Raw genomic sequence first — 17745 nt, forward strand, 5'->3', positions numbered from 1 at the left:
AGTGGGGCTGTGTGCTTCCTGAAGTCCACAATAATCTCCACTGTCTTCTGGGCATTCAGCACCAGGTTGTTGTGGCTGCACCAAGACACCAGACGTTCAACCTCCCTCCTGTAGGCAGACTCATCCCCGTCCGAGATGAGTCCAATAACGGTGGTGTCATCTGCAAACTTGATTAGCTTGACAGACTGGTGGGTGGAGGTGCAGCAGTTAGTATACAGGGAGAAGAGCAGGGGAGAAAGAACACAGCCCTGAGGGGAGCCGGTGCTGATGGTCCGGGAGTCCAAGACATTCTTTCCCAGCCTCACATGCTGTTTCCTGTCCGTCAGGAAGTCAGTGATCCACCGGCAGATGGGATCAGGCACATTCATCTGGGAAAGCTTGCCTCGGAGATGGTCTGGAAGGATGGTATTGAAGGCAGAGCTGAAGTCCACAAACAGGATCCTGGCGTAGGTTCCTGGGGAGTCCAGATGCTGCAGGATGAAGTGTAGGGCCATGTTGATGGCGTCATCTACAGACCTGTTGGCTCTGTATGCAAACTGCAGGGGGTCCAGGAGGGGGGCCGTGAGGGTCTTGAGATAGGAGAGAACCAGGCGCTCAAAAGACTTCATGACCACAGATGTCAGAGCCACGGGTCTGTAGTCATTTAGTCCAGTGATCCTAGGTTTCTTGGGGACAGGGATTATGGTAGAGGACTTGAAGCAGGCAGGCACATGACATGCCTGCAGTGAGGAGTTGAAAATGCCAGAAAACACTGGGGCCAGCTCGTTTGCACAGTGTCTGAGGGTGGCAGGAGACACACCGTCTGGGCCGGGAGCTTTTCGAGCATTCAGACTCTTAAACTGCTTCCTCACACCTTCTTCAGGAATATAAAGAGTTGTGGTGGGAGGAGGTGGTGTGAAATCCTCTTTTGTGTGGGGTGAGGAGGGGGGTGTTGTAGGTGAAGTGTTTGAAGGTGGTGATGGCTCTATGGAGGTGGGAGAGGTGGGGGAATGAGTGTCCAAAGTGTCTCTATTGTTGGGGCCGTTGGAGGTGTGAAGGCTGCCTGATGGCTCGTCAAAACGGCAGTAAAAGTCGTTGAGGGTGTTGGCCAAGAGCAAGTCATCAGTGGAGTGGGGGGTTTTAGGCTTGTAGTTGGTGATATTCCTAAAACCTTTCCACACAGAGGCCGAGTCATTCTCTGAGATCTGCTGCTGCATCTTCTGGTGCTGGTGTTTAGCAACGTCCACTTCTTTAGTGAACCTGTACTTGGCCTCTCTGTAGCAGTCCCTGTCTCCGCTTCTGAACGCCTTTCTCTTTTCCAGCCACAGCTGTTTAAGAGTAAACCAGGGTTTGTCATTGTTATAACTCACTATGGTGTGTGATGGCACAATGCTGTCCTCACAGAAGTGGATATAGGAGGTGACAGTGTCCGTAAACCAGGCAGCACGGTGGCACGGTGGTTAGCACTGTTGCCGCACAGCAAGAAGGTCCTGAGTTCAATTCCAACATCAGGCTGGGGCCTTTCTGTGTGGAGTTTGCATGTTCTCCCCGTGTTTGCGTGGGTTCTCTCTGGGTACTCTGGCTTCCTCCCACCGTCCAAAGACATGCAGCTTGTGGGGATAGGTTAATTGAATAATCCAAATTGTCACTAGGTGTGAATGTGTGAATGAAAGTGAGTGCGAATGGTTGTCTGTCCCTGTGTGTTGGCCCTGCGACAGACTGGCGACCTGTCCAGGGTGTACCCCGCCTCTCGCCCTATGACAGCTGGGATAGGCTCCAGCGCCCCCCGCGACCCTGAAAAAGGATAAGCGGAAGCGAATGGATGGATGGATGGACAGTGTCCGTAAACTCATCCAAGCTGTTAGAAGCAGCCTTCATTGTGTCCCAGTCTGTAGACTCCAAACACGTGCGAAGCTCCTCCACAGCCTCGTTGCTCCACAGTTTTTTGGTCCTCACGACAGGTTTGGAGAGCTTCAGCCTCTGTCTGTACGCGGGGATTAGGTGGATCATGACTGTCTTGTTTCTTTATGTTGTTATGGGTTTTTAAGAATCACAGTCTACTCCGAGGTAACTCCCGTTGCTCTCTAGCTCCCCCTACAGTCTAGGAGTATTAACAACATAAAACATGATACTAGGCAAATAAGGATTTGTTGTTATCATTACGTCTTCCTTTTTTTTCAACAATAAAATAACATACCTACTTTCACAAACATAAACAGTCTCTATTTGTTTTTTACTTGTTAAACCAGGCTTTATCAAAGTAACGTTAACAACACAACTAGTTTTCAACAATTATGGTCCATTCAACACTAGTAACCAAACATAGTGAAACTTGCATAGATACTATGACATCATCTTCCAAACAACATGTCAACACATTACATCTGTTCGATCAGTCTCATAGGTGGCTTTACTTGTCTTACAGATCTTCTCAGTGTTTGTTCTTGTGTATGTGTAGGTGTTTCAGGTGATAGTGTCTCATGTGTGTGTTGGGGTTGTTCAGCAGCCTCCAACCTCTGCTCCACTACTACTGGTCCCTTAATAAGATCTCGGCGATTTCTTCGCAGCATAGCTCCATCTTCTGTCTGAATGATGTATGATCGTGGCTGATCTTTCCTTAGAACAGTCGCTTTCTGTGCCCATGCGTTGGATTTGTCTTTGAATCTCACTTGATCCCCAGCATGCAGTTCAGGTAGGTGTTTTGTTCCTCTGTCATAATAGAACTTCTGCTTTGCTTTTTGTTGCTCCTTAAACTTCTTCACGCTGTTTCCCTCTTTTGTTTTAAGCAGATTATCCTGAATGGGCAGGTTTGATCTCAGGCGTCGTCCCATAAGAAGCTGTGCTGGTGACATACCACACTCAAGTGGCGTTGTGCGGTATACTAGCAGGCTTTGGTAGAAGTCAGCACCACTGTCTCTCGCCTTACTCATCAGCCTCTTCACTGTTTGGACGGACTTTTCCACTAGTCCATTAGATTGTGGGTAGTGCGGGCTTGATGTTGTGTGAACAAAGTCCCATTCTTTGGCAAACTGTCCAAACCTAATATTGGAGAATTGTGGTCCATTGTCTGTGAACACTTCACTTGGCACACCGTGTCGTGCAAATACAGCTTTCATAGAGGTGATTACAGCCTCTGCTGTTGTTGTTTGCAGTCTACATACTTCCGGATACAAAGAGTAGTAGTCTGTGACCACAATATAGTCCTTTCCTCCAGACACAAAGAGGTCAGCCCCCACTTTCTGATATGGTCGGTCTGGCACTGGGTGCGGCTTTAGTGGCTCGGCAGGATTGCTTGCTTGATATGTCAGACATCACCTCACGTGCTCTCCTTTTACATTTTTCCATGCCTAGATGCCCTGCGTGTATCTTTTTGAGCATCTCTCCTCTTTGGGATGACAATTTTACTTCCCTTGAACACCACATCATGCACTACAGACAGTTCTGCTCTGCAGTTCCAGTACTCTTGAATAACAGGTGAGCAGTTTTGCTTACAGCTGGGCCATCCATCTATGATGGTTTTGCGCAGTGCTTGTAACGTTCCATCTTTGCTTGTCTCCGTTCTGATGAGCTCCATCTTCCCTTCTGCAACAGGAAGTGCACTTGTGACCATGCTCACATATGCTCTTACATCATCATCCATCTTGGCGTTCGCTGGCTCATTCGGATCAACAGCTCGGGATAATGTGTCAGCTGTGTACATCAACTTGCCAGGTGTGTACATCACGTTAAGCATGTAACGTTGCAGCCGGATCATCATTTTTTGGATTCTCAGTGGACAGTCATTTAGTGGTTTTTGGAACAATGCTATCAGTGGCTTGTGGTCAGTTTCAACACTGATGGCCTGCCCAGACACAAACTGGTGAAATCTCTCACAGGCGTACGTTATGCTGAGCAGTTCTTTTTCAATCTGTGCATATCTTGTCTCTGCGTCTGTCATGGATCGCGATGCATATGCAACAGGCTGCCACTCATCATACTTCTGCAGAAGAACAGCTCCAAGCCCACTCTGTGATGCATCTGATGAGATCTTAATAGGTCTCATTGGATCATAAAACTTCAGAACTGGTTCCTTTGTAAGCAGATCTTTCAAGTCACGCCATGCTTTCTCATGTTCATGATTCCACTCCCATTCGATTCTCTTTTCACTCTGCACATCTTTCTTGCATTGCGGCCTCGGCATGTTTTCAATTGCAGACACCTTTTGAGGATCTGGTCTGATGCCTTCACTGCTCAGGATATCTCCAACGAATGTCAGTTCCTTCGCCCCAAGCTGACATTTCTCTTTGTTCAGCTTCAGATTGGCTTTTCTGGTTGCTTCAAGAACATTTCTCAGTCTCATGTCATGTTCAGCTTTTGTGCTACCCCACACAATGATGTCATCCATTGACGTGTCGACTCCCTCCAGGTGTTCATAGATCATGTGTATTGTTTTGTGATACACCTCAGGTGCTGAAGCAATGCCAAACGGCAGTCGCCGGAATCTGTACCTGCCAAATGGGCTGTTGAACGTGCACAGTTTTGAACTTGCTTCGTCCAGCTTCAGTTGCCAAAATCCTGATGAAGCATCTAGCTTGCTAAAGTACTTCGCTTTTGCAAACTGTAACATTATCTCTTCTCTTGTAGGTAGTTTGAAATGTTCTCTCTTTATTGCTCTATTCAGATCTCTAGGATCCATGCAAACTCTGAGCTTTCCAGTCTTTTTCTCCACAATAACAAGAGAACTCACCCACTCCGTTGGTTCATCGATCTTTTCAATCACTTCCAGGTTTTCCATCCTGTCCAACTCAGCTTTCAGTGGCTTTTGTAGGTACTTTGCGGCATGGATGAATGACTGGTGTTACACTTTCAAATCAAATCAAATCACTTTTTATTGTCACATCACATGTGCAGGCACACTGGCACAGCACATGCGAGTGAAATTCTTGTGTGCGAGCCCCACAAGCAACAGAGATGTGCAAACACAACAACACAAACGAGCAAAATACAAGAATGGCCAACCTGAAACTAATAAATATATGTACAATATATAATAGTGTATGCATTTCTGGATGTGTATACTAAATATTTTCCTACGTGTGTGTGTGTGTGTGTGTGTGTGTGTGTGTGTGTGTGTGTGTGTGTGTGTGTGTGTGTGTGTGTATACACATTTTTACAAATTAAATAGTAAAAAAATAAAATAAAATAATAATAATAATAATAAAATATATAAAATATACAGAGTTGAATATGTGCAAAACAAGTGGCATTTATATACAGTATGGAGTGCATAATGTTGAAGTTCCAGTAGTGAAGCTGAGGTGTCTATGACGTGTTCAGCAGTCTGATGGCCTGATGGAAAAAGCTGTCTCTCAGTCTGCTGGTACGGGACCGGATGCTGCAGAACCTCCTTCCTGATGGAAGCAGTCTGAACAGTTTATGGCTGGGGTGACTGGAGTCCTTGATGATCCTCCCCGCTTTCCTCAGGCACCGCTTCCTGTAGATGTCTTGGAGGGAGGGAAGCTCACCTCCAATTATCCGTTCAGAGCACCGCACTACTCGCTGGAGAGCTTTGCAGTTGTAGGCGGTGCTGTTGCCATACCAGGTGGTGATGCATCCAGTGAGGATGCTCTCAATGGCACAGCGATATCATTGACTCTGATTGTGTGTTCTCCAGCAAGGCAACCAAGTCCCTGAAATAGGTCACCATATTCCTTCATCAACTCATTATAGTCCATGTCATCATCAGTTTCCACAACGAGCACTCTTTTCACTAGGTTCAGACTCTCACAGGCATGTAACCCTAGTATAGGCTGCACAGTCTTCGGTACCACAATGAATGTTAGCGTGTGCTCCTTGTCTTTGTGTGTCACTTTAACCATGCATTTTCCTTTCACAGGTATTTCTGCACCTGAGTATCCACTCACTTTCACCTTCGTTGCATGCATTTTAGGTCTAGGTCTGATTTTCTTGAACTCTGCTTCTGATATGACATTCACTTGAGCTCCAGTATCCAGCTTGACTGTCATGAGTGTGTCATTCACAGTGTCATTATCCAGTCCTTTTCACCTGTCTTATTGTCTGTCACTGCAGCTACATAGAGTTCCTCTGTGTCTTCTTCATCCACAGTATGGACTGCACTTTGTTTCAGGGTTTGAGCTTTGCAGCACCTAGCATAATGGTTATTTTTGTTACATGTATTGCATCTTTTCCCATATGCTGGACATTTTTTAGGAGGATGTTGCATTCCGCAGCGACCACAAGTCTTTTCTTTTCTGTCCCTGTTTGCTGGCGATTTCAATTGCAGTTTCATTTCAGCGGCAGCACTCTCCTTTTTGACTCTGTGTGTGTTCTTATTCACAGCATCCACTCTGCAGCTGTCACTAAGCAGTTCTTTAGCTTGTGCCCTCACTGTTTCAGCTGCTCTGCACAGTGTTAATGCTTTTTCCAGGTCAAGATTTTCCTCTCTCAGTAGCCTCTCTCTCAGACCGTTGTCTGGAATCCCGCACACAAGTCTGTCTTTTATCAAAGAGTCTGTCAGTCCTCCAAATTCACATGTTTTACTCCTGTTCTGCAGCTCTGTGACATACTGATCTATTGTCTCCCCTGTCTTCTGTACACATGTGAAGAATCTGTGCCTCTCAAATGTCACATTTCTCTTAGGTATGCAGTAAGCCTCAAACTTCTCCATTATTTTATTCAGCTTCATTCCGTCACCATCAGTAAACGTGAAGTTATTATAGACTTCCAGTGCCTTATCACCCACTATATGCAAAAACACTGACGCTTGCTTTTTATCACTTGCCTCGTCAAGTCCAATTGCTGATAGGTACAACGTGAAACGTTGCTTAAATCTTCTCCAATTTTCAGCCACATTTCCAGTCAACTGAAGAATCGGTGGTGGGTGTAAGCCGTCCATGCTTTCACTGCGTTCACTGCTAAGCTGATCCGTCGGTACTGCTATATTGTAGTCCGTTACCTTTCTTCAAGTCCATCTTCTGACACCATGTCTTCTTTATGTTGTTATGGGTTCTTAAGAATGACACCATTACTTGAAGAGAAGGTATTTTATCGAACTGTGGTTCACATGTAAACAAAGCTTCGCCATCACAGTCTACTCCGAGGTAACTCCCGTTGCTCTCTAGCTCCCCCTACAGTCTAGGAGTATTAACAACATAAAACATGATACTAGGCAAATAAGGATTTGCTGTTATCATTACAATGACGTGGTCAGAAAGTCCGAGTGAAGCGCGGGGCACCGCACGATAGGCCCCGCTGATCGTGCTGTAACAGCGGTCTAATGTCCTCTCCTCTCTGGTCGGGCATTTAATATACTGCTTGTATTTGGGAAGCTCATGGCTCAGATTGGCTTTGTTAAAGTCCCCAAGAGCAATGATGAGAGAGTCCGGGAATGTCCACTCCATGTGCAGTATCTGCTCCGCGAGTGCGCACTGAGCTGCCTGCGCATCGGCATCTGGCGGGATGTAAACAGCGGCCAGGATGAATGAAGCAAACTCCCGCGGAGAATAAAACGGTTTGCAGTGAATAAAAAGGTATTCCAGAGAGGAAGAGCAGTGCTGAGCAATCACTGTTACATCTGTGCACCAGCCACTATTAATGTAGAAGCAGACACCTCCACCTTTGGTCTTACCAGAGAGAGAGGCCTGCCGGTCCGCGCGCAGCAGATGAAAGCCCTCAAGCTTGAGCGCGCTGTCCGGGATGTCCTCACAGAGCCACGACTCCGTAAAACATAAGACACAGGAGGAGGCAAAGTCTCTGTTCATGCTTCTCATCAGGGCCAGCTCGTCTATTTTATTCCTGAGTGAGCGTACATTGGAAAGGAAGATCCCAGGAAGAGCAGTTCGCAGTCCACGTCTCCTCAGACGCACGAGTGCGCCGGCTCGCTTGCCTCTCTTTCGGCGTCTCACTTTCCTGATCAGAGTCTGCAGTAAATCTGCCGCAGATGCGACAAATATTGGAAGTAAATCCACAGGTGTTGTAGTCCTGTAGTTAAGAAGCTCTTCTCTGGTATAAGAATATCCAGAGGAGTGCCCAGACACAGAAGTTATGCACAAAAACAAAACAGAAGTAACGCACTGAAGCACCAGGGCATCCATACGCGGCGCCATCTTGGATCATCTACAACTACATGTGTACTATTGCTGTGTGATTTATTACTATTACTGAAGGTCCGCTGCTCCGAAGCGTAGTAAAGAGACTTCTGGCTAATACGGCGGGTTCCGTGTCGGGCTCGTAGTCGAAAAATAGCTTTACTTTGTTGTCTGGGTCAACTTTGCTTGCGAGAGACAGAGAGAGGCGAGAGACAGAGAGAGGCATTGAAAGGCTGCTCCAACTGAACTTATTGTTTCGGAGGAAAACATGAACACGGTGTACAGTCGAGTCTTAATAGTGTACTTACAACTGGGCTCGTCAGGCACTCTTCTTGGCTGCAGTGGTTATTATTATATTTACATGCTTCCAGCTCCAGCTCTCGATAACAACTCCCTCCTCTTGCTCACAGACACATAACGTGTATGGCAGTCCATTCTCCCTGCAGCACAAACTACACTGTCTATGATGCTACATTCTTTAGAGCTATGCCTGTAGCATTCTGCCTATTAGCTTAGCACAACAACAACAACAAAAAGGCGCAGAGAGAGAGCATCACCCTGTAACCATGGCAACCGTAACGCTGCTGCCTGGAGCAACAGAACATAGCTGTCAAACAAAACCCAAACAGTCCTGACCCGCCAAAATATGAAACAGGAAAGTACCGCCGTGTAATCCATTTATTTCAACAAAGTGACTGTATTCTAAATACCTCCTTTTTAAACGGTAACTGTAATGGAATACATATTTTGTATTTTAAATACATAACGACGGTACATGTATATTTAAATACGTAACGGCGGTACATGTATTCCGTTACTCCCCAACAATGCCTAAGGTCAGAAGCACCCCACTCGCACTCTACACAATGTGAATACAGTACCCGCCTGAGTCATCTGACGGTCACTTCAGAAAGTGTTGTTCCATGGCCTCACAAACTCTTCCCACACCTGAGTATTTGCTTCATTTTTTCCTACCAGTGCTCATCAGTTGCCTCTGAAGTCCCACAGGCTAACCTTCTACAACTTGATGGCTCCCTTCATCTCCAATGCCCACTATCTGGTTTGAGGATTACAACCCTGACAGGCACCAACCACCTTGTTTCACACAGCTCCTTGCAGCAACCTTAGCAACACACGTGCAGAATATGGTTCATTTGGACTCAATGTCAAGTTCTGCTGGAGGTGGGAGTTGAAGATCTGCTGTACCAGGGTCTCTGCCAGGCATTCCCAGCATTCCCATTCCCACCACAACATGTTTGGGTGTACTAGGTCCAGAATCCTCTCCCCCACTACCTGATCCAGCTCACTACCAGGTCGTGATGAGATGGCAGCTCAGCTCCCGTCTATTAGCCAATTATCCAGAACATATATCTCTGGCCTAGGGTGTCTTGGTGCCACGTGCACCTAGACACATCCTTATGTTTAAACATGGTCTACGTTATGGACAAACTGTGATTTGCACAGAAGTCCAAACACGAAACACCACTTAAGTCCAAATCAGACAGGTCGTTGTTCTTGATCAGCTCCCTCCAGTTCTCTAGTTCAGTAGGACAACAGAGTCACCAAATGGAGCACCCTCAATCATCCCAGTCAGTGACTGTAAGAAGGTTGGGTTATAATAATAACAATACTATTTATAAGAATAATAATATCTGTTGTTTGGCACATAAGTGCAAATGACAGTCAGGACCTATCCCCTGAACCAAAGTGTCTCAAAAGTGAAAAGAATACCAAGAGCAACTCTAGACTGGAACAGAGTCCAATCCCCAGGAGGCTGGTTCCAGAGCTCAATGCTTGCCTTAATGTGAGCCCAACCTGTATCTCTCAACCTCTTGAACCTCTTGAACCTTGAACCTCCTTTCCCACCAGGAAGGGTTTGATGTTTCACGTCTTAATAGCTAGCCTTGATAGGCAGGAATCAGACTGCCATCCACTTTTGGGTGGCTGTAGCTCAGGAGGTCGACCAGGTCATCTGCTCATCAGAAGATTCGTGGTTTGATCTCTGGCTCCCCCAGTCTGTCATGCCAAATAACCTTGGGCAAGTCCGAGTGCTCTGGGAGAGTAGAAAAGCGGTATATTTTTCCCCCTCGTTGTATATTGGTTTCTCTTCTTCTTACTTTTGCACCTTTGTGGTCCTGCTACCCAATTTTGCTGTGCAAGAAATTGCACAAGAACAAAAGAAAGCTCTAAGTCTCTAAGTCTAAGTCTATATAAGAATCAGTCCATATACCATTTACACTGCATCTCCTGGTGCATGTTGTTTCTTCTTATCTGCTAATTGTCTTATCTGCTTGAACAAAATGGTGCCGGTGAGGTCGGCTGCCGTGCTGGATGCTCTGCCCCAACTTCTCCACTTTTTGCAGTTTTTCGTCACTTTTTGCTATATCTGCCATAATCTTGCATGGGCATCATGCAAAACACACAAATTTGCTACAGCAGAGACACTTTGGTTTCTATTGGTCTACAATACACAAACATTTCACCATGTTTAACTCCGGACCCAACCTGGCCAAAGGAGATCCTGAGAGAGAACAAAGGACGCGACCCTAAGCGACGGCCTCGAGGTAAAAGAGCCAGCATCAGGAACAGGCTACGGGCTCGCGCACACCGCGAACCCATGCCCAGTATCCTGCTAGCCAATGTTCAATCCATCGAGAACAAGCTTGATGACCTCAGAGCCAGAATCAAGTTCCAGAGAGACATTCGGGACTGCAACCTCCTCTGCTTCACCGTGACTTGGCTGAACCCAGCGATACCAGACCACGCCGTGCAGCCGACGAGGTTCTTTCCGGTTTACCACATGGACAGGACAATGGAGTCGGGGAAGAAAAGAGGTGGTGGAGTGTGTTTGATGGTGAACAACAGATGGTGCGACAGCACAAACATCTCCCCACTCACACGCTCTTGCTCGCCCAATCTGGAGCTTTTGATCGTTAAATGTCGCCCTTTCTATCTCCCTCGGGAATTCACTACGGTCATTGCCTGCACTGTTTACATTCCACCTCACGCGGACTCGGACACTGCCTTATGTGAGCTACATGAGGCTCTCACACATCAACAAACACTCCACCAAGATGCCGCACTCATTGTTATGGGAGATTTTAACAGAGTGAATCTCAAACGGACATTTCTCAACCTTCACCAGCACATCAACTGCCCCACCCGGGGCACTAGGACATTAGACCACTGCTACACCCCGTTCAAGAACTGTTACAAGGCTCAGCCCCTGCCGGCATTTGGAAAATCGGACCATGCCGCCATCTTCCTCATGCCTGCTTACAAACAAAGGCTAAAGCAGCAACCACCAATCAGGAGGGAGGTCGCTCGCTGGACGGACCAATCAGTGGCGCTGCAGGACACACTGGATGACGCAGACTGGGACATGTTTTGGCGCAGCTCTGATGACATCAACATATTTACGGAAGCGGTTGTGGGATTTATCGGGAAACTAGCAGACGACACAGCAGAAAGAACTATCATCCGAACGTTTCCCAACCAGAAGCCGTGGGTGGATAAAAACATCCGCGACGCTCTGAGATCACGCACCGCTGCCTACAATGAAGGGCTCGTCTCCGGTAATATGGACCTATACAAGGCTGCGTCCTACAACGTACGCAGCGCGGTCAGAAAGGCAAAGCGGAGCTACGGGGAAAAACTAAAGTCACAACTACGACAGTGCGACTCTAGGAGCCTGTGGAAAGGACTGCGGACTATAACGGACTATAAACGACCAGCTTCTTCAATGATGAATGCCGATGCTTCACTGGCTGATGAGCTGAACACGTTTTATGCTCGCTTCGACACTGCAGCAATTAAAACAACAAACGGCTGTGCGCGCTCGGAGTGCACCAGTGAAGAAAATGCATTTGTCATCACAGAGCATGCCGTGAGGAACACCTTCAGGAGGGTGAACACCAGGAAGGCAGCAGGACCAGATGCAATCCCTGGCCGGGTCCTTAGAGCCTGCGCTGACCAGCTAGCACCGGTGTTCACGGAGATCTTCAACCTCTCCCTGGCCCAAGCTGTGGTTCCCACGTGCTTCAAACAGTCCATTATTGTTCCTGTTCCAAAGAAACAACAGCCCGCTTGCCACAATGACTACCGTCCAGTAGCACTGACTTCAATTGTGATGAAGTGTTTTGAAAGACTGGTGAGAGATCACATTACTTCTTCACTTCCTGCCACCATCAACTCACTTCAGTTTGCTTACCAGACTAATCGTTCCACAGACGATGCCATATCTCACCTGCTCCACACATCCCTGAGTCACCTGGACACTGGCAGAGGGAATTATGTTAGGATGCTGTTCGTGGATTACAGTTCAGCATTCAACACAATAATTCCCTCTAAGCTTTTCACCAAGTTGATGGATCTAGGACTCAGCTCGTCACTGTGTCAGTGGATCCTCAACTTCCTCACAGACAGACCCCAATCAGTGAGGGTGGGAAAACAAGTCTCCCCCTCCATCTCACTCAGCACTAGAGTGCCTCAGGGCTGTGTTTTAAGCCCCCTGCTGTACTCACTGTACACTTATGACTGTGTAGCCACATCAGACACCACCTCCATTGTCAAGTTTGCTGACGACACTGCTGTTGTGGGCCTGATCTCCGACAACATCGAGACGGCCTACCTGGAGGAGATTAGGAACCTGGAGACCTGGTGCCAGGAGAATAACCTCCTCCTAAACATCAGCAAGACTAAGGAGCTGATCGTGGACTTCACTACAAAGCAGACGAGGAATTACAAACCCCTCATCATCAGTGGCACGCCAGTGGAGAGAGTGGACAGTTTCCGATACCTGGGTGTCCACATCACTCAGGACCTGTCATGGTCCTGCCACATCAACTCCCTGGTTAAGAAAGCCCGTCAGTGTCTCTTCTTCCTCAGAAGACTTAGAAAAAAGAAAAAAAAAGAAGACTTAGAGACTTCCATCTGCCACTGAAGGTGCTCAAGAACTTCTACTCCTGCACCATCGAGAGCGTCCTGACGGCAAACATCTGCACCTGGTTTGGGAACAGCACCAAGCAGGACAGACGAGATCTGCAAAGAGTGGTGCGCTCAGCCGAACGCATCATTCAATCAGAGCTCCCTGACCTGCTGTCCATCTACACCAAGCGGTGCAAGTCCAAAGCTAGGAAGATTATGATGGACCTCTCCCATCCCAACAATGGACTCTTCTCACTGTTGAGGTCTGGGAAGCGCTTCCGCTCCCTTAAGGCCAAAACAGAGAGAATGAGGAGGAGCTTCTTCCCCCAGGCTATTCGGGGCCTGAACCAGGTGTAGGACTGGACTCTCCCAAACACGTCACTATAAGACTGGACTCTCACACACATCACCACACGCACCACCACACATTTCCTATAATCCTATAATTCCTATAATTTATAATCTTTATAAACTTTATAATCTCTTCTGAAATTTGCACATTCTTTACTGTAAATTCCTAAGTTCATTTGTAAATTTTTGTAGTAAACTGTAATTGTAAATATTGTAAAACTTTTCTTCTGTCATTTAATGGTCGGGCATTGTACAGCTACAAGCATTTCACCCCCATGTCATACTGTGTATGGTTGTGTGTGTGTGACAAATAAAATTTGAATTTGAATTTGATAATGGAGACCATGAGGTGTGTTTTGTGGTGTGTGTGTGTGTGTGTGTGCTAGAGCTGACCTTGCCATGTTACTTTACGTGGCTGTCAAAACATGATTGTACTACCAATTAAGCATATTAGGTGATGTGCATCTCTGTAATGAGAAGGGGTGTGGTCTAATGACATCAACACCCTATATCAGGTGTGCATAATTATTAGGCAACTTCCTTTCCTTTGGCAAAATGGGTCAAAAGAAGGACTTGACAGGCTCAGAAAAGTCAAAAATAGTGAGATATCTTGCAGAGGGATGCAGCAGTCTCAAAATTGCAAAGCTTCTGAAGCGTGATCATCGAACAATCAAGCGTTTCATTCAAAATAGTCAACAGGGTCGCAAGAAGCGTGTGGAAAAACCAAGGCGCAAAATAACTGCCCATGAACTGAGAAAAGTCAAGCGTGCAGCTGCCAAGATGCCACTTGCCACCAGTTTGGCCATATTTCAGAGCTGCAACATCACTGGAGTGCCCAAAAGCACAAGGTGTGCAATACTCAGAGACATGGCCAAGGTAAGAAAGGCTGAAAGACGACCACCACTGAACAAGACACACAAGCTGAAACGTCAAGACTGGGCCAAGAAATATCTCAAGACTGGTTTTTCTAAGGTTTTATGGACTGATGAAATGAGAGTGAGTCTTGATGGGCCAGATGGATGGGCCCGTGGCTGGATTGGTAAAGGGCAGAGAGCTCCAGTCCGACTCAGACGCCAGCAAGGTGGAGGTGGAGTACTGGTTCGGGCTGGTATCATCAAAGATGAGCTTGTGGGGCCTTTTCGGGTTGAGGATGGAGTCAAGCTCAACTCCCAGTCCTACTGCCAGTTTCTGGAAGACACCTTCTTCAAGCAGTGGTACAGGAAGACGTCTGCATCCTTCAAGAAAAACAGGCTGTGGTTGCTGCTGCACGCAATGTTGATGGTGAACAGATCAAAACACTGACAGAATCCATGGATGGCAGGCTTTTGAGTGTCCTTGCAAAGAAAGGTGGCTATATTGGTCGCTGATTTGTTTTTGTTTTGTTTTTGAATGTCAGAAATGTATATTTGTGAATGTGGAGATGTTATATTGGTTTCACTGGTAAAAATAAATAATTGAAATGGGTATATATTTGTTTTTTGTTAAGTTGCCTAATAATTATGCACAGTAATAGTCACCTGCACACACAGATATCCCCCTAAAATAGCTAAAACTAAAAACAAACTAAAAACTACTTCCAAAAACATTCAGCTTTGATATTAATGAGTTTTTTTGGGTTCATTGAGAACATGGTTCATTGAGAACATGGTTGTTGTTCAATAATAAAATTATTCCTCAAAAATACAACTTGCCTAATAATTCTGCACTCCCTGTAGAACCTGGTACCCTGGTACTCTCTTTTTCAAGAGAATTTGTACAGTTTAATATCTGAAAAAGGCTGCACATGGAAGCAGGCAGAGTGGTTGAGACATAATGCTCAGACATTTATCCAAAAGAGTCCAGTGTTTTTTTCCAATTAGTTTTATAACAACCTGTGATGTTTGGAGAGTCAGCACATGTGATTTTTGTGGAGTGAATTTACATTAATTTACACTAATTTGATGTTGTTTTCTTGAAAGCAAAATGATGGCCAGTTCACAGTGATACAGCTGGTGGGAATGTTGCGCGGCATTGCAGCAGGAATGAAATACTTGTGTGACATGAACTATGTCCATCGAGACCTGGCAGCGAGGAACATCTTGGTCAACAGCAACCTAGTGTGCAAAGTGTCTGACTTTGGCCTGTCACGTTTCCTTGAAGAGGATACTTCAGACCCCACTTACACCAGTGCTCTGGTGAGTCCTTATCAGTGACTATGGAGACCTTCATTCAGTACATTTCATTTATAATACTTCAAATTGTATTATAAATTCTGTCATAAATGAACTTCTTCTTCTTCTTAGGGGGGAAAGATTCCCATCAGGTGGACAGCACCAGAGGCCATTCAGTACAGGAAGTTCACCTCCTCAAGTGACTGCTGGAGCTATGGCATAGTCATGTGGGAGGTGATGTCATATGGAGAGAGGCCCTACTGGGACATGAGTAATCAAGATGTGAGTAAAGCCCTTTAAAATTACTGGTATTTGTGTTTAAGATAAACAATGATAAACTGCCAGGTAGTGGTAGTTGTTCCCTTGGGCTTAGCAGTTTCAGTTAAGTAGTTTCAATTTACTGCCAAAAGAATGTGATAACGGCCCATTATTGCTTCTGTAGTCAGTCAGAGAAAATCTTTTGTGACTGAAATTGTACCCTGAAATCAGCACGTCGCAGAGAAATGAGAAATGTGAACGAACTAAATAAACCTTGATGCACACTACTTACTCCTGAAAAACAACCCCATCGCTCCGCCACCAAATTTTAAGCTTTGACACAATACAGTTAGATAAGTACTGTTCTCATGGCAATTGCTCAAACCAGAGGCATCCATCAGATTGCCAGATGGAGACACGTGATTTGTCACTCCAGAAAACACATCTCCACTACTCTAGAGTCTGGTGGTGGCGTGCTGTAGGCCTCTGGATCCGATGCTGTTTTCAAACCCATGAAGCTCTCTATGCACTGTTGTTGAGCTAATCTGAAGGCCACGTGAAGTTTGGAGGTCTGTAATGATTTACTCTGTCCATAAAGGTGGTGACCTCCGTGGCAACCTCATACTACACAGTGTTAAACATGTCCATGTCCCAACTTATTTGAGATTCCAAATGGCTCTTTTTCTTAAAATAGTACATTTTCTCAGTTTAAACATTTGCTATGAGAATAATATATCAGTTTATCAGATTTGCAAGTCATTTCTTTTTTCTTTTTAAATCCTGTCCTGTTTGTCAGCTTTTTGCAATCAGAATTATGATCTGAATGCATTCAGTTTTTATTTACATTTTGCACCTTATTCCAAGACTTTTGTTTTAACCATGAGTTTTCATGCAAATTGTTTTAGGTAATCAATGCCATAGAGCAGGACTACAGGTTGCCACCCCCTATGGATTGTCCTAGTGCACTACATCAGCTAATGCTTGACTGCTGGCAGAAAGATCGCAACAACCGACCCAAATTCAGCCAGATTGTCAGCACACTGGATAAGATGATCCGCAATCCCAACAGCCTGAAGGCCATGACACCATTGTCATCAAGGTATGACAGGAAGAACAATTATTTCACGCTGAGAGTTGCTGACACCCAATCATCTTTTTAACTTCTAGTTCTTTTGTCTTTTTCTATCCACCATTTAGTGTTCATTTAGCTCTGCTTGATCGCAGCACTCCAGATTTCTCCTCTTTCAGCACCATCGATGAGTGGCTGGATGCCATAAAAATGGGCCAGTACAAGGAGAATTTCACCAGTGAAGGCTTCACCAGCTTTGATGTGGTGTCTCAAATGACCATGGAGTATGTTAGATACTTTTCTTATATCAAAAACAGAGGTCTCACGTGCACACACTAGCTGATGAGTTAGAATGCGGCAACAATGGGGAAGTGTAAGGATTTGAGTGAGGGAAACCTTGGACCTTGCCATCTATGTGGATATTACTACCTACTACCTACCTAAGCATTGTTGCAGACCATGTACACAAACTGTACACCCTACTTTGATCTTAAGTGATCTTAAATGGGCCAGACCAGTGAAACTACATTATAAATGTTGTTACTCGTTAAGTTACTGTGGACTCATTAATAGTTGAAAAATAGTATCTCACCTGTCATTTCAGTGTTTAACTGTTAGTAATTGCTTTAATGTAATCTGAAAGAAACAGAAACGTATTCACGGAAACAGTATTCCCTAATGGCTATGGCCTCTTTCAGCGGGAAAATATGCCCTGCCGCAAAGGAAAAATGGTTCAGAAAAGTTGGGACTTAAAGAATCTGTTGCTAATCTCTTTGTGCCAGATACAACAGCGTGCATTCAGGGACCTACTGATGTCTCCATGCCTTGATGGTGTTTGTAGTCAAACTTGGCACTGCTCATGTTGGTACTGGTCTAAGAATCCTTGTGTACTGCTCTGCCAACCAGGAGCTGTCGCTTTGGCTCT

The 17745-nt window shown here is 45.7% G+C and overlaps 2 protein-coding genes across 4 annotated transcripts in view; both read left to right on the forward strand.

The window, feature by feature from the left end:
- LOC101473498 (ephrin type-B receptor 2) overlaps positions 1 to 17745 on the forward strand; it is a 95438-nt gene that overhangs the window by 67014 nt on the left and 10679 nt on the right. For all 3 annotated transcript variants that reach the window (XM_004570915.3, XM_076878704.1, XM_076878705.1), the window contains 4 exons: positions 15302 to 15517; positions 15626 to 15775; positions 16657 to 16850; positions 16949 to 17104. In XM_004570915.3, the coding sequence (XP_004570972.3) occupies positions 15302 to 15517; positions 15626 to 15775; positions 16657 to 16850; positions 16949 to 17104 (716 nt within the window). The remainder of the gene's footprint in view (positions 1 to 15301; positions 15518 to 15625; positions 15776 to 16656; positions 16851 to 16948; positions 17105 to 17745) is intronic.
- LOC143414407 (uncharacterized) lies at positions 1316 to 14629 on the forward strand. The gene is made up of 2 exons (XM_076878706.1): positions 1316 to 2671; positions 2868 to 14629. Exon 2 carries the CDS (start codon positions 10468 to 10470, stop codon positions 13006 to 13008), a length of 2541 nt encoding a protein of 846 aa, XP_076734821.1. The 5' UTR covers positions 1316 to 2671; positions 2868 to 10467; the 3' UTR covers positions 13009 to 14629.

Source organism: Maylandia zebra, linkage group LG20 (genome assembly GCF_041146795.1).
Source record: "Maylandia zebra isolate NMK-2024a linkage group LG20, Mzebra_GT3a, whole genome shotgun sequence".
NCBI lineage: Eukaryota > Metazoa > Chordata > Actinopteri > Cichliformes > Cichlidae > Maylandia > Maylandia zebra.